The sequence below is a fragment of the Mastacembelus armatus genome, chromosome 7 (genome assembly GCF_900324485.2).
Source record: "Mastacembelus armatus chromosome 7, fMasArm1.2, whole genome shotgun sequence".
NCBI lineage: Eukaryota > Metazoa > Chordata > Actinopteri > Synbranchiformes > Mastacembelidae > Mastacembelus > Mastacembelus armatus.
In genome coordinates, this window is record NC_046639.1 from 16,002,912 (window position 1) to 16,026,961 (window position 24,050).

At 41.8% G+C, this 24,050-nt stretch overlaps 1 protein-coding gene across 7 annotated transcripts in view; it reads right to left on the reverse strand.

Moving 5' to 3' along the window:
- Positions 1–23,377, reverse strand: part of samd11 (sterile alpha motif domain containing 11) — a 45,157-nt gene extending 21,780 nt beyond the window's left edge. The window contains exons 1-5 of one of the 7 annotated variants that reach the window (XM_026333091.1): positions 23,249–23,377; positions 22,128–22,950; positions 20,925–21,016; positions 10,649–10,824; positions 3,464–3,576 (exon numbers count right to left, since the gene is read on the reverse strand). In XM_026333091.1, the coding sequence (XP_026188876.1) occupies positions 3,464–3,576; positions 10,649–10,824; positions 20,925–21,016; positions 22,128–22,827 (1,081 nt within the window). In that variant the 5' untranslated portion in view covers positions 22,828–22,950; positions 23,249–23,377. The other 6 variants (XM_026333092.1, XM_026333090.1, XM_026333093.1 and 3 more) reach the window with 6 other exon arrangements.
- Between the last annotated feature and the right edge of the window lie 673 nt (positions 23,378–24,050).

Sequence of the window (24,050 nt, forward strand, 5' to 3'; positions counted from 1 at the left end):
ACAACAAACAACAAGCTGTTTCTGGCCTGAACATAGTTTACATCACAAAATAAAACCTTTCAATAAGGAAACTAAATTAAATCAAAGTATATATCCTTCTTAATCATTGGTCATCTTTCTTAAATGTGATGCTTTTTTGTCATATCTGTCAGTTTATCATCTTTGTGTTCATCTGTCTCCTTCCGCTTACCACAGCCGTTGCTAGGCAACTGTTTATTACAGAAAATGGATATTAAAATTTGGAATAAAACAATGCTCAGGTTACAGGTTATTAAATATAAATATTACATTTTAAGAGCATAATCAAATCATTTTGTTGAAATTGACAGTACTTTGTTACCTTGTATTAATGAGAGAGAAACCTGGTTCTACTCATTTCACTTGGTAATGCATTACTCTAAACACTAGGGATTAAAGTGCAAAAACTGTTTTATATCCCCCCAAACCTAAAGCACTACTGACTGCTTAATGTCAAAGATGGCAATCAAAAAAGAGAGCTTTCTGCACTGAAACTTGTTTAGTTTCCTTCAATTGCCCCGAAAGGCAGGAAAAGTATGTATTTCTGTTACCTGTGAATTTCATCTCCTGACAGAAGTGTTACCACGATTTTATGCACTATAACCCTGAGAAGCCATTTTGTTATGACAGCACAATTACTTCCCTATTAAGCAGTGGGATGTTTTAAAATATTTACAACCCACATTTCCCTTTTTGCTTCTGTCTGAGACAGCTAATATAATCAGAAATCCTGCAGTGTTCACTTTTGTGTTCACAGAAATTGCCTTTCTGTGCTAATCACGTAACAGCTAGCCAGTAATACTTTAAAAACAAATCTTCACAATCAGGTTGGGTGAAAAAAAAAAGTCTTTTACAAACATGCTGGGCTGCAGATTCACATGCAAACATCTAAAACCAGGCATTTAAAATCAAACACAGAAAGGTGCACACACGCACGCACACACACACACACACACACACACACACACACACGCACCCACACACACACACACACACACAAATGTGCTCAAGTCCCAAACCACTGCTACAACCCCCAACCACACACACACTGACAGGCTGTAACTGCCTCTGGGAGTCTGAGTGCAGGGAGCAGAGGAGAACGAGAGTGGCGGTCCAAAAACACCTTATCTGCCTGTTTGAGGCTCCAGTCTGACCGCAGAGCCACGGTTTACAGTCTCTACAGGCAGCCAGACTCTCAGCGCCGGCGCCCCTGCTCTCCCCCTCCCGCCTTCCTCTCCACTCACAGATCTTCCGAATAGCCAGTGGCAGGAGGGTGAGAGAGCGAATAAGGGACAGAGAGAGATGGAGGAAGAGAGGCAGCCCTCCTGTCTGTCCCTCAGATTTAATTAACGGCCCACTCCGGCACAGAGACGACCCGGCAAGCTTTCTTCCCTTTCCTCCTGACCCACACACACACCCACACACACACACACACGCAAACACACTGAACTGTCCGCCGCCATAGCTGCCGCCTGCCCTCCCCTGATACCACCACCACACTCATTCATCTCCCCTCTGTCTCTCCAAACCATTTCTTCAGTAACTGCATCTCTGTCTCCCTGTTGCAGACTTTTCCTCGCTTTCCTTTCTTTTCTTTAATTTCTTTCCCGTCTTACCCACTCTCCCTCCACAGTTCATTTGTAGATGTTAAACACTTCTAGAAGATAAGTCAAACATGAGAGCTGACTGGCAGAAGACAGTAAACACAATATTACAGATGGCAAGCTGCGTTTACCATCTCATCCATCTCTAAGTCAAATAATCCACTACACTAAAACTTCATACACATTACACCCACCTATGCATTTGGATGCAAATTTAAACCTGTGTTGATTTAGTGTGGGCACGCATCTGTATAACTACATGTTATTTGTGTGTAATTGTGTGTTTGTGAATGTGTGTGTCTAATTTCACTGGCAGACAGAATTAGAGCCAGTGGCTGATCGGATTGGACTTGTTTACAGACACGGAGCGAGCCGCTTATGCAGCCTGTTAAATCTCCCTTTAATTCTCAAACGGACAGATTTTAGGGTCTTGGACCCCCTCTGGCGCAGTCCATGCTGTACACCCCATTCATCCCCATCCCCCACCCACATCCGTTCCTCTTGTCTTCCACTAAAACAACTACTCAGGGCTCTGATTTCGCCATTAAGTTAAGCAGCTGATTAGGCCAATATTTGGGTGGAAATCTGTCCCAAACTGGGTCTAAGACAGTGGGAGGGCTACAGAGCAGTCTAATACCCTCCACCTTGCTCCTACCCTGCCTGATATCACAGGCACCGTATGGACAATTAATCTGGCAGACAGAAGAGATGAGCACACAGAGAGAGGGTATGGAGGTGTTGGGTCTCGACTGATTATGCCACTTGCTGTGCTAATGGGATAAGAAGGGACAGAGTCGAACCCAGGGCAATATTGGAGTAAAGGTATGGTCTTCACTGATAAAAAGGCAACATATTCTTTAATTAGAGATACATTTATTTGTTTAAAAGTGTTTGGACATGCTGACGGATGTATTTAGTTCAGCTGATTCATTTTCATGATATGTATTTTAGATGCACATTTTTATTGTAGGCAAAAGCCTGCACAGACAACAGAAAAAAATCTTAATAATTACTATAATGTATATTAAACCAATTTCGACAGAAAAGAACATTTAAATAGTCTGTCCAAAAACACTCAGTTTTAAAAATAAAAGAGCCTGCAACAAGACTGAAATATTTTGGAAATGAACTATGCAATAATGCGTAAAGTTTGTTTTGGGTTGCTTGTGGCGCTGCCATTGTACCATTATTGCTATAAATTTTACTTTGTTCGGATATAGTATAGCAGAGAAACACTATAAAAATATGCACAACTACACCAGTGTAGCATACACATCCACTACAATAAGTTCATTGCTTATTAGTAAACTACACAGAGGCTGTTTTACAAACCATATGGCTTTGACGGCTATATAATGTCCTCACACAAAGTGCTTGACAAATATTTGTGATTTAATGCTGTCTGTTGTCTGTCTGTAAGCTGTAAGAAAAGCTCTTAGCTTAGCTTACACATGCCATGGCTCCTCTGCTCACATGAAACTGGATTAATGGCAAACAAAGCTATTTATTCAGAGGTAATTTAAAACGGGGTTTAACAAAAATCCTGAAGTGCGGCTGAGAATGTGGGAAAAACATTAGGCAATCAACTTGAGAGCGACCTTCAGGAATGAGTAATAAGCTTAAGTTAAACTCCTTCAATTACAGAAATTAGAGTAAATTAAATAGGTAATGGGACATTAACATATGTTACTGGAGACATACAACTGGATGTATCATTAGTTTGGATGCAAAAAGAAAGAAAATAGAAAAGAAAAAAAAGAAATGCCCTGTATATGCTGCCAGTATTATACATATATGCTGCACTGACAAGCATTTAAACACACACCCACTGAAGGTCCTACCTGTGTGTCCAGGACTGGTGTTGCGGTCAGAAGCTGACTGGCCCTCGGGCATGCCGTGCTGTCTGGTGTGGTGGAGATTGGAGATGATTGCAGAAAGGTCACTATCGCGACTGCTGTGCGTGCATGCATGCAGACACACACACACACACACACACACACACACACACACACACACACACACACAAAGAAGGAAAAGAGAATATAAACACATTTTAAAAACTTAATTTCATAACAGAGTCCAAGTTAGTATGTGACAAAGCAGCGATGCATAAATTTATACAATTTCACACACTACTTACCACAGAAATGCTCCATCCAGATAAACCTGTTCTCTCTGAAATGCATACCTCCACATGGGCTCAGTAGCTACAAGTGGCTGATTTGTCAGCTGGCTCTTAGCTATGAGATGTGTAATACACTCTGACAGACTACCGCATCCAGCACTTTTGAGTCTCATCCCTAGTCATCTTCCACGCTAAGATGTATTAACGAACATATTCACAACTCGTAAGTAGTTTAGCAGGTGTTTTAGAGACATATGGCAATTAATGTGAAAAGGCAGATTATGAACATCTATAATAGAGCGAAATATTAATAAAACCTTTAGAGGTTTTACTTTACTCATTTATTCAACCCTAAGCCTTACTTACTTATTTGGAATTTAATATTTTTAAAACAACTCCTCCACCGCAACACCCTGCCCTATCCTTCAGCACACAAAGACGGGGCAGAAGAAGAGTTCACAAATTATGCCAGATCTGGCTGGAGTCACTTGCCCCTACCAAATATTCCACCAGTTGCATTTCTAAGCTTCGCACACCAGTGGTCCAATACAACTGTGTCATGGAGGTATTGCATTGGCAATCTGATTACCTCCCTGATCGCATTAAATCCCATAATGATGGGAAATAGTTGCTTAGCTTTTCAGGGGACTATAGCCGTCGTGCAGCACAAGCGAAGTCACAGTGTAATGGCAAACAGCTTGTGTGAGAGTAGCAGTACAGGGTTGAATATTTTTTTAGCTTATGCTCTAAATATCATTTATAGTTTAAATGAGTGTGACGTAGAAGAGAGTTCCAAAGTGTAAAAACCAATAAAGTTCACATCCACTGCCACATAATAAGCTTGAAAACATGCAGTATTTAGACTTATCAGCATTCTTGTGTCAGCAGGAATCTTGTTTGTACACCTAACTGGCAAATTTATTGAAGAGAATCATCTATGAAGGGGGTCTGGTATGACATGGCAAGTACAGTTTATGGGACAGAAGCGGCGAATGGCTCTTAGCTGCCACCACTATGACGAGGCCACACTGTTTGCGGCTGCTGGATTTGGGTTTTTACAGTCCCATGATTACAGGCTCCTACTGTAATGTCAGGCTGTTGGTCGCCAAGCTGTTTTCCACACGCTAACAGAAAAGATGAAGGGGAGTGTAGAGGGCCTAATGCTGGCCATGATGGCTTTACTAGTCACCTTTCAGTCACAGAGAAGCAATGATTCAAAAACAGTCTCAGACAAAACAGTCACCCCCAGTAAGCAAGAAAATGCTTGATTGGACTGTGACTCCAGACTTTTAGACTAATGATAGACTCCTTTTTTAGAGTTTAACTTGCTAAAATTGGTAGCTATCTGAATTTGAAAGCCCAATGGTTTTCTTCAAATAGAAGATGAGGTGCAGAGAAGATTTTTTAATTGTGCTTGTAGTCATATAATAATGTATCTGCGTCACCCAGTGACTCCAACAAAATACAGATCAGACAGTAACACACTCCACTATGACAAACTGCAGCCAAATCCATCCATCAGCTAGCTGCGCTATAACACCACAGTCTGTCCATCAGTTAAAGCGATCATGATAATGCAATCTTGAACTCCTCAGAAAGGTGATGGGGTTATTATCCCATGGCAAAGTGGCCACTCTAAGCCATGAATGGCAAGGACAATGTTACTGGGGTAATTAGTGCACTTTTCCTGAGCTGTCCCACATTGGCTTGGGCTAATGAGGGCCTAGTCCCATCCCCACCCACATCTGCCCTCCCTCAACCCCCTCCTCCTCTCTTTCTGTGGGTGGAGGCAAGGTCACACTGAAACCCTGCAAGATGGAGAGGGGGATGGGGACAGCATTTAAAACCCAGTCACCTGAGTCAGCGCTCCCTAAGGAGCTCCTAATGTCAGGGTTAGCTGGGAAGGACGGGGGGCTTGGAGAGGATGGAGGATAGTTATATTGTAGCTGTTGGGCCTGACAGCTAAGAAGGACACCAGCTACCTTCTTATCATCCAGGTGCACGCCGTAGACAATCATCTCATCCACAGCTCATCCCTAAACTGAAAAGTCCCAACCCTTCATCCCCATCCAGAGGACAGACACTGACCCAGACACTGAGATAACTAATGTATTAATACTTAATAGTCCGCCATGGATAATACTGGTGTCAAGCATTAGTGAGATGATATCACAATCTCTATATAAGTATTTAAATTTATATTTGGGCTTGCTATCAACAGCTTTTTTTGTTTGTTTGTTTCTAATACAACACCTGACTATGGTACTGATAAAAAATTTTTTATGGCAATGCATTTTTCATGTCAAAACTGCTAAAGTCATGTGTAACATCTACTAAAAGTGATTTTCTAAAAATTTGAGTTCTTTATAGCCTTAACTATATTGTTATTTTCATTGTCTTCCTTGTCTATGCATTTCATTTTTCCCCCATTACACAATATCACAATATTCTGTGAATTACTTTTTAAATTTTCACACTAATTTTAATAATTAGTTATTGCAAAATCTTTAATGTCCATAAAAATGTATAAATTTCCATAAAAATAGTCAGGGGTCCTTCAAGGTTTGATGAATTACATCTGCTGAAACATTGGCTTGAACTCTCTTTTTTTTTTTTTTGTTAAGGGTGCACTCCCTTCTACCATTATAATAGACATTACTATTCAAAATGAGCCAAACAACATGAAAAGGCTCTTCTCCTGGCACAGGGAGTCGTCTCAATATAAAAGCCCAGTAGTGGCCTGCTGTGGCATTGGCACGTGGACCTGAGGTGGCGGGACTAGAGGTCACAGTGTGAGCTGGCAGAAGCTGGCAGCCCAGGCACCCTGACACCGTGTCTCACACCACCACTGGGAAAGTGCTGACAGACGGACAGCAGGGATGTGAAGGTGGAGGAGTAGAGGGTGAGCGAACAAGTGAGACATAGACAGTGAGAGAGAGGTTGCTGTGTAACATCTGGTGCTTGCAAGGTTTACTGTGTATCCTCCTCTGCAATTAAGACAACAGCCTGAACATGCTCACTTTAAGCTGCACACATGACCAACACCAACATGCAAATATTACCAGGCAGGTAAAGCATGGCAAAATGCTGAATAAACAGGGAATGAGTGAAGCTGTACAGATGTTCTTTAAGAAAAAAAATTTAATACAAGGCGTCTATTTAGGAAATACATGTCCTCTAGGATATAAAGTTTAAAGCTGGATTATAGATCCGTTCAATATACATTTTATGTTTTGTTCGATTCCTGTGAACAACGGAAACATGATTGTCATTCTACACATAACTGGATCAAAAGGCAACCCACAACTGGGAACCCACCAAGCACAGGAGTAATGAATAAATGCAGATATAGATACATAAATAAATAACAGTATGCCAGGTGAAGCTGAGCTACACCTGGGCTTCATTTCTCCTTGTTGTTCCCTGCATTACACAGGCTGATATAAGGTCGATAAGGCAGTCAAGGAAGGACAGAAAAGTACAATGAAAAGTATACAGTACGTCCACTTATTTATAATATGTGATGTAATCCTTATGACCTTTTAAGGTATCCAATGTTGAACTGTAGATCCAGTGTGATGGGACACGGTGAGTGCCAAATCTGAGACTGAACTGCTGAAACACTAATGATCATCTATTGTTAATTTTATGTTTTGACAGGGAATTAATAGACAAAACACAGTTCCATGTGGAAACAATGAAAGTCCTTCTGTTAGCCAACACCCAAGCAACTACTAAACTGCTGTGACTCTGTTGCCATGGTAAATGTGAGTAAACAAGGCCAAAAAAATCTTGAAACGGAAAGCTCCTTTAGAAAGCTATAAAACCTCCAAGCTCCCTAATTAGTGCTTTAGGGAAGAGTCATTTCCAGTAATTTCACACTGTCTGTAACCCCTTACTGGCATAAGGCAGTGACACAGTTGTTCAATAAAGCTAGAGGACAAAATGTCAAATGCAACAGACAGTGTGGTTACTGCACAGACTGAATACGGTTTCCCTATGAACAAATATGAGCCAGTGCTTTCATACAGAAAAAGGGACTGAGAAAATAATGCAATATTAAGTAGTATTATCAGATTCTTCTGAATTTTTAAGACTGTGTACATGCATCAACCACTACGTCAGTAAGACAGTTTTCTCTCACTGAGCAGCCAAAGCCTGTACTGCCTCAGTCTTTCACTGGAGTGAAAAACACAATCAGACAATAGTTCAGGAGTAAATTGACAAAAAATGATGCCCAGAAAAACATAAGTGGGGTCTTGATGCTGAAGACAAAAATGATGGGGCAAAACCTTTTAAAATGGATTGGTAGTAGGTTATGTTGATTTCAGTGTGTTGCTTCTTTCAACCAGCTCTCCCTGTTGAGGAGGGCAGCCTTATAAGAGGTAACTCAATGTTGGCCTCTGACATGTTGGTCTGTTTTATGCTTTTGTAAGTCTATGGTAAGGGTCTCCAGACCTTCTAACCGCCTCGCTCTTTCTACTTAATCTATTAAGTCTTAAATAAAACACACAGTAAATATTCTTTGTATACCTAGGAAGTAGCAAAAGGCCTCATGCATGATTGAAAAACTTGAGAAACTGCTTTCATTTGTGTTGGTGAAGGTTAATAATGGGTATGGTGGATTTTTTTCTCTATAGGGCACACGCTGAAAGGCAAACGTCAGCGGGTGTAACTTATAAAATCCACAGCGGTTGCCGGGTAATTACCCAGTCTCTCAGTCAGCACTTTTCAATCAAAGGCTTGTTATCTACGGCCAACTGAAACAAACACTAAGGTAGGCTTTGTTTTGCCCTTGAGTAAGACACTAAAATCCCAAGTTACTGCCATCAAATATTTAGTCGCCAAGATGAAATCCATAAATCAGTGCTAATGAATCCAAGTCAGATACAAACAATCTGCTGCACCAAGGCAATATTAAGGTGATAACAAAACTAGATTTTGAGTTCCTGTGTGTTTCACAGGAGCCACACTAGACTTTAGTTTTGATACCCCAAAGAGCTTCAGTATACATCTTATTGGAATAAGCAATAAGCAATAGCTCTGTGGCTTGACTGCACTTCGGTCTCTTGATGCTGTGTGCTTATTTAGCAGATCTATGAAGCACCGAGTAAACTAATCGTCTGTAAAGCCAGCAATTATTTACATTAATCTGGCTAAAAGAAGGGGGACTTGCTTATAACAAACTGGAGAAGACATCCAGATGGGAACAATGAGCTATAAAGACAGTATCTGTTGACAGTGAGTGACAAATGGACAGCAGTCACTGACATAAACAAAACGGTCTACTCTAATGTTAACAAAGTGGCATTATAAACACATATAAAAATAAAAATGAAATGTTTATCTCATCTCGTCATCTCATCTCCAACAGATGTATAGATATTCAGCTTCACTGAATCCCTGGATGTTCACAGTACCTCCTAATGTAATGCCACCTGAAATAAATTATATCAAGACAAAAATGAATGATGAATGTGCAGTTACAATAGACAGGTTGGATGGACACGTGCTGCTGCTGCCCTGATGATGTGTGCTTGAGACAGCACAGATACACTCACACGTGTGATACACAAAGGTCCTGTATTTTTCACTTCCATTGGCTAAATCCAATTTGTCAAGACCCTTCTACGACTCACTTACGAAGCTGTGGTCAATGGAAATCACATTTCCGTGATTGGACATCCCATTATCCCTTTCGTCCAGACCCGCATGGCGGGATAAAGCAGAGCTGAGACGGATGCCCAGGACAGAACAGAGCTGTGGCTCCAGTGAGTCCGTCGCCTTTCAAAGGGTAAAAGCCTGAAATATTAGTCATAAGTGTTCTTTAAATTCATTATCATCTTTAACACGCCAGCGGCACAAGTGTCAGGGGGAAGGGAAGCCCTCTTAAATGAGGTTAGTGGATCCATTTAAAGCTTCACAGTTGCTGTGCTTTCTGCCGTGTCACACGCAAGTCTCAAGACATGAAAAACATTCCCTCCTGTAATGAGGCTGCACAAGCTGCTTATAATCCAGCTGGGGACATTCAAGTTAATCAATGAACAGCTTCTGCATTTTATCTCTCCATAGCTTGTCTGATTTTGGAATCATGCAAATCTGTTTATGTACTTACGAAGTATTTGCAAACTCGTGATTTTTATTTTAGATTCCCTTCCTCTTGGTATGACAAAAACGATTATGAACGATGTGTATTTCCCACTACTGAAATGTTTTTGAGGAGAATTTCTTATTAATTTTAGTCTGCCTCACTTTAGTCCTTATTTTTCACTCGCATTATATCCCGCACCTCAGTGTCTTTTTAAGTTATTGAATGACTCTAGAGAGTTAATTCATTTCAAATTCAAAATGTTTTAAACTTAAGCTGAGAAAGTGCAATACCATGACATGAAGACCTAGCTAAACACTGATCAGACTGCTCTCAAGCACAGCACAATGTGGGATGAAGCAGCCAGTGGTGACTCGGGTGATTCAGTTTTCCAAAATCAAGTCAAGACAGTTACACTGAGACTTGGCAACAGCAACAAAATGCAAACCAACAAACCAATTAACACTTTCAGAGCTCAGCACAAATCCCTCCATTAGACATCCCAAAGCAAAAGCCATAAGTACATTTTGGAAACACAGGTCTTTGTCTGTTCACCACAAAGTGAGCCTTTAACCCAAAATTAACCTAATATTCAGTTTAATATAAATACTACACACAAGTTTGTGTTTGTACAAAGAGTTTCAGCTATCTACTTTCAGACTGCTGAAAAGAAGTAAACAAAGCAGATGACTTCTTGCTAATAATTACTAATAATAATGATATCACTGACACTAGCATGACATGTTCTTGTGATTTCCCATATGCATCTTCAAGCGAAGAAACAGTAAAAAGTACAATGTCTGGGACCCTCACCTCTTTCTCATGATACCGTAATGCAACTCTTCCTCCTGCTTGATGTGGGCATGATCCCCACTGGCCCGCTCACTGCCTTCGCTGTCGTCACTGCTGAAAATGGAGGCCAGCTCCTTCTTGGGCACCCGATTGGGGGGAAGGGGGATGGTGCGTTTCTCAGCTAGTCGCCCACGGTTCTGCACAACATGGGAGAAAGAAAAGAAGACTCTTTAGCAACAGGATTCACTATACCTAGTAAATGCTAAACATCATGGTGCTGTCCAAAAAAAAAAAAAATTTCTCATTTTGGCCATTTAGGGAACTCAAGTTTTATTTCGCAGTACTGTCGCACTCCAAATTGTGGTCCAACGCATCCTGGTTGTTTTCATTTTTCTTGAGATGTGGCTTGAACTTGATTTGAGAACTTTGAATCACATTGAGCTGCTTCAGCATAGTTTAGAATTTAACACTACTGTGTCAATAAGGTTCCACAATTCACACTGCATATCAGGACAAAAACCTGAAAAACATGAAGTCCAAGGAACTCTCTGTAGATCTCTGCAATAAAATTTTGTGGTGAGGCATAGATTGGGGCAAGGGTATAAAACCATTTCTAAAGCTTTGAGTGTTCCTAGGAGACAATGGCCTCAATAACTGTGAAATTGAAGAAGACCGATGAAGACCACCAGGACTCTTCCTAAAGTTGACCATATGACCAAACTGAGGAACTGGGAAAGAAGGGCCTTAGTCAGTGAAGTGACCAAAAAACCATCAGTCACTAACAGGGCTTCATAAGCCCAAACACTATGTTTGGCAAACGCCAGGTACTGCTCAATACCTGACTAACATTGCTGGTGGTTGAAAACGGATGTTTTTCCAAAGTTGCCCAGAGTAAGCAGAGAAAATAGGGGGTAACTACGAGAGTGTGGCCGTAGGGCACTACAGGGTGAAGCTGGGAAACCTTTAATGTGACCTGAAGAGGTCACTGCAGATTAACATGGTTCTATCACAGAGACAGGACAAGCGGAGAAAGACAGTAGAGAGGAGTAGAAATGGGAGTAGTGAGAGATCGAAAGAGTAGAAGAGATTGAACTGGGGGAGGAATTGGAGAAGAGAGAAGACATGGTGGGGAGAAGAAGAAGAAAGGTGAGCAGTGAAGAGAGAGATAGAGCAGAGATGTAGTTTGTACTGGAGAGAAGAGAAAATATGAGAAAATCCAGAAACTAAAGAGAATGAGGCGAGTCAAAACTCCACAGAAGTAATGTCTGTCCAGTGTGGGAGAGTGGACTTGGATTTAAAACTCTATTCCCCTCTCTCTCTGTCTGTTCCTACATCTCTGCTTTTGCTCCCAGACGCCTTCAAGCCCTCCAGCTATCCCTTCCACCACACGCAACCCTGCTCTCCACCACTCCTCTCTGCTCCCTCCTTCCATCCCAGGAGGTGCGGCAACATGAGTGGCAGGCGGGGGCAGGAGGAGGGATTTGGGGGCTGCTAGCCAAGAGGCAAACAGGTGCAGCCCCTCTGGAGTCTCTCAAATGGCAGACATTAAAAAAGTGTTGGGGGGGGAAAGACAGAGAAAGATGAAAACATCCCCCAGGATGAGCAGGCCACAGAGTTCTGCACATTTCTCTTGTTTCGTGCCTTGCCAGAAAAGAGTTTTTTCTTGCTTTCTTCTTTCCTGTTGGAGCTTTCTACAAGTTCTCCAGTGTTTGAGGACAGTGATTCACTTTCTGATACTTCTGCTACTTCCACACAAGGCCTCACTGTGGGATGTTAGTGCTGAAGTTTCAACAGAACATTAGGAGGGAAACAGAAGTGAAACATCACCTAAGAGCAACAGAACAACACTGTTTCATGGATGCAACCACAGTGAGATCTTAAGACAAACATCTGTTAAATACAAACTCTCCACCTCCAAGTTTTCTTATTGCTCTCTTCATGTCAGGGAGAACATACATGCGCAACACTCTGCCACCACCCATACATACACATGCACCACTCTCTCTCTCTCACTCTCTCTCTCTCTCACACAAACACACACCTGTTCCTGTTCCTTAGAATTCCCCTCCAAAGCGGGGGATTTTAGTTAGAGCATGCCAGCAATATACTGTATACAAGAATAGTTTGTCTAAGAGCAGTCGTGACTGTGGCTGTAAGTGTGTGTGTGTGTAGACAACCACCCACATGGCTGTGACATACCCAGGCTGACAGCACTCCCCTCCTTCCCCTCCCCCCTTCCTCCCTCTTCTCTCCTCCCGGAAAGCCCCGATCCTTTCTTTAGTGGCACTGACGCAGAACTGGGGGTGAGCTCCCACTGCTTCCGGCAACACTTCCGCAGCACGGGGGAGGGCTCTCCGAAACAAAACACAAAGCAAAACACACCTCTGGCAGCCCACGTAGGGGCGCTCAAAGGAAGGGCGCCTGAAGACTCAAGCTCGTACGTGCACGCACAAACACACATGCCTGTGTGCGGAGCTGACACAACCCTACTGTGTGTGGTCAACCTCCTTTCAGCCATGGAAAAAAGTCTCTCATAAAAGTCCCACTAAAAGCACCTCTATGAATATCGCCTCCCACACTTTGTCTGACAGTCAGGCAGCCAAGAAATATATCTGTGCTTCAGATTACATGCTAAAAAACAAAAGACATCCATACAGATGCACTTGTATATCTTATTACACAGTCACTATGGTCTTATCAGGATCATGACATCAGCATTCAGAAACACCCCCCATAAACATACAGTGACATTTATATATTAATCCATTACAATATGCTCTGAGACTAATACTAGAAATGAAACTTAAACTGAAAATGTACAGATATAGAACACAGTGCTGTAAGTTTCAACACAAAGGGCAAACTGTAGTGCAGGTGTCCCTTACAGTGATGTAACATTATAGGTCAGATAAAATGAGATACAATTAGTGTTACACAGCCATAAAAGATTTGATATTATAGTTTACTCTTTTCATGCCTTGCACCACACTTGTTTAGGACAGAAGGTTAATGTGTTACCTGTAAAGTAAAATGTCTTGTATATGTTACTTCTTGAAACAAATTTTAAACATAAATTCTTAAATTACTAACAACAAACATCCCCCCTGTTCTCTGTATTTTGGCAAGTTAGACTGTTTTGGGATGACATGGCATGTTTCATTGCCCAAAATTAAATGATTTTTAGCAGAACAATATTGTAATTTTAGCTTTAGTGAATATCTATCTAATCTTTGCATGCTGACCAAATATCTAATCTTTCAGAGAGCTCAGGGGTACTGAATGCTATTCATTGTGTTGTGCTGAGAGATGCTTAAATAGTGGATATACTATAGTCATGTGGGCTGACTAAATTGACAACAATCCTGATAAATGACGAGAAGTCACAAGTACTTGGATATGGTTCATGTGAGCGAATAGGCATAGGCCTACGTTGTTGGTTATTAGGTAGATATAGGTATTAAAACTTTAATATTGCAATGAAATATTAAGAAAAACAATTATCCAACTATGTGTGGTAATGTGCTTATATCATATTTTTTTGTAACTGGGGTCCAGAATTCAGTGATCCATAGTAAGGGTTTGCTTTAAAACCAATAAAAAAAACAAAAAAACAAAGCCTTCAGAGTGAAAAACAATACAGGCTAATATCACATTACAAATTAGCCAGGGAAGGTATTTAAATTCAAGCAGAAATTATAAAGCAATCCAACATTTTCTCTCCAAATTTATTTCAGAACACTAAATTTGTTGTTGCTGGACTAATAAGTGTGTTTTCTTCTTTCTCCTTGTTATTTCCAGAAAGGTGCAGTGCCCTGCCGCTGGCTCCAAGCAGTGTTAGCAGCACACACCCACACACACACACACACACACACACACACACACACACACACACACACACACACACACACACACACACACACACACAGCGGTAGCCGGCCGTGACATTCCTGCAGCTGTGGCGCTCTCTTTCCCTCGCACGCGCCCCCCCAGCAATCTCCCTGGGGGACGAATGCCTAATGAGTCACGCGCCTGTCTGCCGTTACCTCACAGCGTGTGTGCATGTGCATGTGTGTGTGTGTGCGTGCGTGCGTGTGTGTGTGTGGAGGCGGGATGGTGGGCCGTCTTGGCGCAAGCACGCGGGGATAGGAGGAGGGGGAAGGAGGAGATGGCAGAGAAAGAGAAAGGGGGGAAAAATGAGTGTGAGGGGGGCGAAGCGGTCATTACCACGCTCACATAAGAGCTCAGAAACAAGGCCAAAACAAGTCATTTGTCTGTTGTGTGTTTGTTGAGCCTGAGATTGAGTTCATCACAAAATACAAATGACAAATTAACTTTTATTCTCACCCCCCCCCCCCATTTCTGACTTATGAGCACAGAAATTGATCATGATATTTTCACAGGTGCACTCACGATGGACGATTAACTGTATATTTTTCAGATTTCTCCAAAATGTGCGCTCCTAGTATGCAGATAGAATAGTTAAGAGTAAGAGTTGAAGTGTTTATGTGGGTCTTAGTAACCCAATAATAGTTTATAATAAATTTAGGCTATGTGTATGAGTGTCAGGATAATGTCTGTCAGGATTTGTTGTTGCCAATAGAAAATGTCTCATTAGCTCCACAACACGAGAAGAAAATGAAGAGACTTAGAGTTTATTGTTTTTGCTTTGATGAATCCAGTGCCTTACTGCAATTTCTATTACTTGTATTGTTAAATGTAACATGAAAGCCATTTTGCTTTCACACCAAAAACAATTTTAGGGGTTTCATTTTCTTCTCAACTATCCATGCTGCTGTATGTTTATAGAAACCGTAATTTGTGTCCACTGTACTCCATGACCTTCCTGGTGCATGTTCAGAATCAAAACAGTTAAAGACATCAGACAAAGGCAAACTATACTGTACAGGCCGCAGAAAAACTGACATGCGTCATCTCACATTTGCCTTATCTAGTTAAAATCAAATTAGAAGTGTGCACAAAAACACTTGATACAACATCTGTAAGGAGAGAATGGTTGTAAAAAACACAGCAAACATAATTAGAAATTTGATTTTCTTGGGTAAGAGAATATAATGCTAATATATTTACAGAGGTAAACACACTCCACACACACACACACACACACACACACACAAACATACACATTAAAGCACACATACACACTGGTACTGTTACACAGTATGGATGTTTATACTGTATAGCAACTTTTAAACCCATGTTTTCTGTGTGTGGAAAAGACCACACATTTTTGTGACTGTTTACTATCTGTATACACTGTGCAGTATGACAACAGCTTTGATATGACAGCTACTATAACTTTCTTCTATCTTGTAAAAAAGCTTTTGTTTTTTTTTTTACTCTGACAAATATTGATAAAAACACTGCTTCTTCATCATTCTGTCTGTGCATTTTAGTGTGTTTCAAAGACCTGGTAGGAAAACATCTATTTTCTTTAATATCAATAATGACATTACTTTTCATGTTGTCAAACGGTGTGCACGTTCATATGTCAACAGGTGTGACTCAACAAATTTGATTCTCAGAAGCTGAGGATGGGGAACAACCCCAACCACAGTAAATGTAGCCCTTGAAATGTTTCACCGTATTTTACCATACAGATGAATATGTTACAGACGGATTGCTAAAAACACCACACGTAGTGGCATCACGTTAATAGTCATAAGTTATTTACTTAACATTAAGATATTTTGTTGTAAGTTAAGATTCTGGTTTAATATATAAATACTGTTTCATATGTCATACAAAGAACTTCAGGACCTTAGAAAGACAACTATAACTGTGCCATGACAGGCACCAACCATATCAAGTAAAACATGAGTGCAAATGTACTGAATTTTGATCTGATTTTAGATAACTTTTGTGTATGTGTGCTTCATGTACAGATCTTAGCCAACACTTGGTTGTTCAAGGCCATGTGAGAGGAAGTGAAAAAAGTGAGAAAGCACTGTAGGGCGGACAGGCATGCGACCAACTCCCCCACTTCCCCACACACATACCCTCTCTCCTGCACCCTCGGCCCCCATGCGCTGAGCCGAACGGGCAGTTGCAGCCCAGTGGAGCAGCACAAGGGCAAGAGGGGAGAGATGGGGGATCAGTGGGAGGGAGTGAGGCGCACAGAGGGCGAGAGGCGGTGAGGTGGTGGCGAGGGGGGGTGTCTACTGGGGCGGCTCTGGGAGGTCAGTGGCAGTGCAGTCAAGCGTGCCAGTGTGCCTCTCGCCCTCCCCTTTCCCGCTTGTTTCTCCCCCCCATCCTCCTCCCTTATTCTCTCTCTCTCAGTGTTTGGACAGGACCACCAAGACCACCACAGGAGAGCTTTATGGACAGGTAAGGACTGGGCCTCTGTCTCCCCAAGCAAACACAGGGGTAGTGGAGGTGAGTACAAAGTTGACAATTACTAGAATCTCATACCTCATTTAAAGTTCAACACAATTAAATGTATTAGGACAACATACTGTACAGGCACTTCATGTGTGAAACAAAGACAGGGAGAATTTAAATAATGAACAGTTGATGATGTGGAAGGAAAAACCAAGATAAATTCAGATGCTAGTTATTTATCGTGGCAAAATAAAATTTGCCGCCAAGGTTCTTCTGTGTTTAACTTCCTCAAACTGACTTTTTAGCACTTGAAAATATATTTGTGTCTGGACCATATATACAGCACATTTTTACACCTACATTACTGATTAACAATTAACAAAAACTGAACATACTCCCTAGTTTTCATTTTTTTTACACAACATATGAATGCTTGAGGGAGTGCACTGATTAATGCATGAATGCGAAACTACGACAGAGCAGTGCTATCTGCAAAGGGCCTGGTGTGATAAGGCACATCTGCAAATAGAGGAAATCTCATTGTGGAAAAAAGAAAAAAACAACACTTTTTGTATGCGCATGCAAACAAACACACAAATGCATATGATGGGAGGAGGATTTTTAGCAATATTAGTATTTGTCATGATAAACCACAATTGCCTGATAGATAGTTGTTTGAGCTGCCTCTTAACTGGGTCCACACCCAAACACAGATATACTGTATGTTCTCAATCAGCCTGTGTACAAGTTAACGCAAACATTTAACTATCCATCTAACGAATCTTGCTCAAATGGACAAGTGGCAGCTAAGGTCTAATTTAATAAATTTTTTAATTGTTTTCTTTGTAGATAAAAACACAAGTGGCATGACAGTGTTTCTGCATGTTTGTATATCCAACATTTACTGTATTTCTGCATGTCCAACACATTACAATTCATACTGATCAGTGGAAATTAGACTCACGGTGAATAAACAGATCATCAGAGGCTTACTTAATCTCAAATACACAGAGAGACGCACACAGAAGTGCACAAATGCATCACAGTTCTGCACATTTCTGGGCCAATGACCATTCCAGTGTTACCATAGCAACGTAGCCTCAGCAACATGCATGCAAGCATGTGCACAAATACACACAGAACAGAAGCAGCATACAGTAAGTATTTGAACTAATAAGCCAACTCCATCACATAACAGCTCAACTTCTATTATTTCACTCAATATGGTGTACTTTATTTTCACTTATCTTTTCCCCATTAACCCTATTGGAAACGGCATTATGAAAATGTAATGACATACACTACAAGTTATATGCAAAAGTGTGCATGTCTGTGTTTGTGCATAATTGTGTGAGTGTTTAATTCCACTTTGCAAGAGGAGCCCTTGATTGGAGGAGGTCTTTACGAGCCGGAGGAGGGGAGTGTAATTTCCTCCCGGCCTCCGCCAGTTCCGCTGAAATAACAGAGCAGAGGAAGACCATCTCTCCCAGGAGGAGATGCACACACACACACAAAAACACACACAGAGCAAGCAGGCAAGCCAGCCAGCCATTGGGGGCATACAAATAATCACAGCCATGCACGCGTAAAAACACAGGCAGAAACATACATTCTGCACAGACAATTACACAAACATACAAAACTACAAACAAACATCCATACGCAACACAGTGTCAAGCAATATATTGTATACATGCAAAACATGATACATGGAGTCCCAGACAGGCACAGCAAATAGTATCCAACGACTTCAAAGGTGATACACATATTTCAATTCTAAACTGTTGAGTGTAACTACAGCACAGTGTGTGTCACGTTGGTATAAACAGCCTGTGCCCAGGCCAACACAGCAAATTAGCTTCCATGAGTTCTGAGCAGACAGGTGAAACATCTTCCCACCAGCTGCTGCACTTTTTTTATGATCACTTGGCTCATGCCTATAGCAAAACAAGATCACTCAAAGTTCAGCCGTCAAACTTTCAAAATAAATGTCTGCATGAGGTCATTTGTGTCAGCAGGCAAGCATACAGAGAGGGAGAGAGAGAGAGAGAGTGTGTGTGTGTGTGTGTGTGTGTGTGTGTGTGTGAGAGAGACAGTGAGTATGAGAGAGAGAGCTCATCACTGAGGGAGTGCTGGCTGCCATGCCCTGAGGGGAGTGAGTGGAAAGAGAAGGAGACGCCAGTACAGACCATACAAGTCCTGCTGACTTGCCTCCTCTGCCTAACCCTCACCGCTTCGCATGGAACTGCCAACATACTTAGCCAATATGTGTGGATGTGTGTGTGTGTGTATGTTTGTCAAGGTGGTATTCGCTTGGTGGGTTAGACTTCAGGCTTCCACCAAACAAGTAAAATAAGAGGAAGAGATGAAGAGAGAGAGAGACATAGAGAGAGGAATAAACTGCAACAACAACCTTAAGGCTCTCATATCCCTGCTTACGTCAATAAAGTTTTACTCCGTCACAGCTGTAATTGAAGTGGAACTGTACAAGCCCTTGCAAGCCAAAAACCAATCACTCTGATATCTGTAATGAGCCTAAGCATAAGCAAGCATGCTCATATTCTCAAATCCTTCTGTGAAAAATAAGACATGAACATTTCTACTATCTGTTTTCCCTGCCCTGTACCTCCCCCTCAGGTAATTCGTTTTGGCTGAACCCTATGTGTTAGGGTACAGGTCTTCATTCTTGGCTGTGAAAAATGTCACCAGTTTAGCTGTATCACTCAAACACCTCCGGCTTATCAAAACCGCCTTTGCCTTGCGTGCCACGCACACAATAATCAGCAGTAGCCACGCTCAGTAGCTCGCTAAGCCTCTTACACCCTTCCCTCAAGATTAGTGCTTGGGAGCGACGACAGATGCGCTCTGTGGTGATAAAAACACACACGCGCAAAGACACACACACTCACAACCCGCTGCACCTGTGTGAACAGATTTGGCGACGGTGAGCCAGCAGCATGCCTGCTTAAAGCTGACACACACACACACACACACACACACACACACACACACACACACACACACACACAGACAAACAGAGAGACAGAGTGGCGATGCCGCAATCGTGACACACCTGCAAGGCCTCAAGGTTTGGCATCGTGCCCCTGGCCGAGCCCTGAGGGAAGCACTAAACAAACAAAAGTTCAACAGCCAGGTGAGGAAACTGATTCAATGGGATAGAAGAGCCCAGCTAATGACACCTAACGTCAAACAGCCATACTGAATAGCTCAATGCCTCTAAATAAAAAGCTGTTTGATACTTTGCGTCTGTGAAAGGCTAAAAGTGGATTTGATATTCATGCTGAGAAAAATTAGCATCAAAGTTGATATGTTTGCCTGTAGGGTCTTTACTATCAAGGTTACAAAGAAAGACAATGTTCCAGATACTCTCACACACAGACCCACTGTTTCATGCATGTAAACCTGGGTGAGACATCACAGTTATTGCATCAGCTTTCCTAACCCTGCTTTAACACAAGCTACATCTAAACAACAGGTTAAGAGGAAAATATAAATAATAAAACAATAGAAATGTGGTTATGCCGAGACTAAAATCTTTTTCAGGTAACATTGTGATTTGGGGTTTTAAACTTGGCTTTATCTAATATAACAAAGTAGGTACAGGCCCTCAATCACCAGTAGGCAAAAAAAAACTATATTTCATAACTATAAAGTACAAATGTAGACTTTACCATAATATTACAACAGCAAACACCAGACAATATGTAGTCTAAAAACAAAGATTAATATATCAATTCTATCATCCATGACAAGTTGCAACCATTGCCAATGAGGAGGATTCTTGACCAGCACAGTTGTTAACCCAGAAGCCACTACAAAGAGGTTGTTCCTAAGTCAAACAGAGACTGTATTTCCAAAGTATTTTCTTCTAGTCAGCACATTGACACAACTAGCACAGAAAGCCAGTGCTGAGAGACAAGATGAAAAACATTCTTACCACTGGAGATGAAATTCGACAACCAGGACAATCACAGATTGGAGGATGCACCTGCAAGATTCCTTTGGACATAAGAGTCTTGAGGCTTTTCCCTGGAACAAAAAAAAACAAAAAAAACAAAATACTTTCAGTGACTATATAGGCTACCAATCCTATTCTCCAGCCACTAAACTCATCTTCTCCATGACACAGCATATGATAAGGTGTTGCCTATTTGTTAGAACGGCCCTTTTTCTTAAGCACATTACCTCAGTTCTCAGGTGTTTTAAAAATAAATATTTTCAAAAATCATTCAATAAACACAGTATTTACCTGAAGTAGTTGGCACCTGCACACAAACCTGACTTACCTCTCTAAAATTTCAAATGAAGTTTAAGTTCTATCTATAGTCCACTGTAGTGCGCCAGAGAAACAGCAGCATACTATCAGTTGTCTCTAAGAACTGGTATATTAAACTATTAGACTATCATTTTTGACCTGGGGGCAACACCCTCCCCCCACACATCTTAACTCGTGTCAGTTCTGCCTGAATAACCTTAGGCTGAGTGTGTGTGGTGAGAGAGTGCGTGGATCGTGCGTCATTATTCCACACAAATATTGTACCTTAAATCTCAACTTAAAAAAATATCACTGTGCAGTCACCATATAAACCCAGCTATCGCCTACAAAACACGTCTATGGATAATAAAAGCTGTGCATTCAATAAACAGTATACAGTTTACAAATGTATCACAAGACTTTGATGTTGCATGAGCAAACAAAACGTTAAATTAAAAAAAAAAAAATCACACGAAAATTACGCGATGCGTAAAAGTGTCAACACCCATGCACAAGTGCAGCTGCACTTAACGGTATGATTCTTCATCCCATAATAAGAAACAAAAAACATTTTAACTGTCGCACATTGAATATCTATAGCCAACTTTTCACCTCAGTCCCGGTGCAGTCTACTCCAGATGCCCCGGTGTGGTGTATGATCGCAGCCCCAAACTCTTGTGTCAAAGCCTCGGAGGATATGTGGAGGATACGCGCCTTTTCTCATTTGTCTCTTTACGCACCGACTGCTGTAACCCTTTCACTCCAAAACTCGACAACGAGATCAAAGTTTGTACCCTCAATAAGTAGTGTCTAAAAAGTGTGTAATTAATGGCAGGATGTCCGTCTCTACCTACGAATCACGAAGACACTGAAGGTTGTTCTTACCTTTGTGTCGAATACTCCGTTTCCAGTCTTTGGCAGTCTCTCGTCCACTGACAAACTGGAACTCATTGGGGGTGAGCCACTCACCCCTGTATTTAATTGAGGGTCCCTTACTACCTTGACAGAGTTTATTGATGTAAAGCAAAGCCTTGTTTTCTCCGCACTCCACCTCGATGCACGGCTCCCCGTTATCGAAAAAGGGTTGAAAGTCGGGGATGGAGGAGAATCTCTCCAACATTAAGTCGTCCGTGTGATGGTGGAGGTGCTGGTGATGTAGCGCCGAGTCGTGGAGCCCCAAGTACGCGCGATGATGGGCGAAAATGTGGTCGTACGGCGGCGGATGGGGGGTCACCACGGGGATAGCGGTGGCATTTAAAGGGGCCAGGTATTCGGACTGGTTGAACGCAGTCAATGCCATGTCGTCTCCATCCAGCCTCTCCTTTTTGATGGCAGGCATGTTAGTGAAAGCCCAGCGCCGGTAACAAGTAAAAAGCTGCTTGCTGGATCCAACTTGACCGTCCTCTCCGTCTGCGAGTTGGGCTGACCCAGACTTGGAGACGCGCCGGTGGGTTTTACGCAGAGCCCCCGTGTCGCCGTGAGACAGCGGTCTGGTGAAGTTGCCGGATAGATTCCCATTCAGTAGTTTCCAGCTCGCAGCGGCAGCAGCGCTCTCCGTCAGCCTCACAGGTCCTACCTCCCACATTTAATCACACTCGCTCTGTTAATACCTGACACGCTGGGTAGCCCTGAGCCCCGGACATTGTGTTACCTACGGTGATCATTGCCAAGAGCAGCTACACATCGTGTCACTCCTTTTTTTCCTTTTCTGAAATGACAAGTACGGGATTGTTTTATATTCACTGAGCCAATTTTTTTTTTAATCGACAGTGCAGTATTAAACAACGCACATCGATACAGTTTGTGGGGAGTTCACATCTGCCCAAGATATCATTCCACAGGCAATTAAGACGATAAAAAAAGATACTGATAATAATTACTGGTGTTACTTAAACCAATATGGCATATAATCAGAAACATGAACCAAATGCATCGAGCCTAATATTCACCAGTAGTATCTACTTAACATGAATACAGCTGAAACTTTGGAAATAGTTGTTTTTAACCCTTGTGTGTGTCGTTGAAGTCACGCTGAAGTTCACAGACCCAGACCAAACAAGATTTGCACTCTCCGCCGCTTCTCAACTTGGCCCATTTAAACAGCGGAGGCTCAGCGAGAGCCACAGAGACAAGGGGGGACTGCGACGGACGGTGCGTAAAATGGTGGAGCCATCATCGGTGCGGATGAGGAAGTGAAATGAATCTAAAAGTCACTGACAGCTCGTTCTTGATATTTACAGTTCACACAAACATCTTGAAGTGCAACACGTTTTACTTTTCGGGTTTTCAGTATTTAATAGCTTTTCTTCTTATGCAAACCCTCGCCTAAAAACATGATGATTTATGGTTACTTTAAAGCAAAGTAATATAATCTGAATCTGAATTCGGTTTCCAGCTTTCACACCAACAATTTCTACATATTGTACACATTCCAAAAATCAACTGATGGGTTAAGATCATTCTAAAGCCTTAAATCTGACCTTCATTAAACACACTGTCATAGAGATCAGGAGCCACCACATGTACCCATGCCATCAGCCACTGGTCTGCACCCTGGGCGTGTTATGCTCTCCTTGTCCATTTAAATTCAACCATCTATTTATTACGCTCAACCTACATTGGCACTACCTTGGCCTCTCCTGCCCGACAAAACCCCTCATCTACTACAGCCGTTTTGTGAGCCAGTGTTAAAACTGCTCAAATCTGTGTACAGAGCAGTCGGTATTAATGACTTCCTTAAACTGTTTGCATAAAATTACACTTAAAAGTTACAAAAATTGAACAAACTGTTATATTTTCCCTTTTATT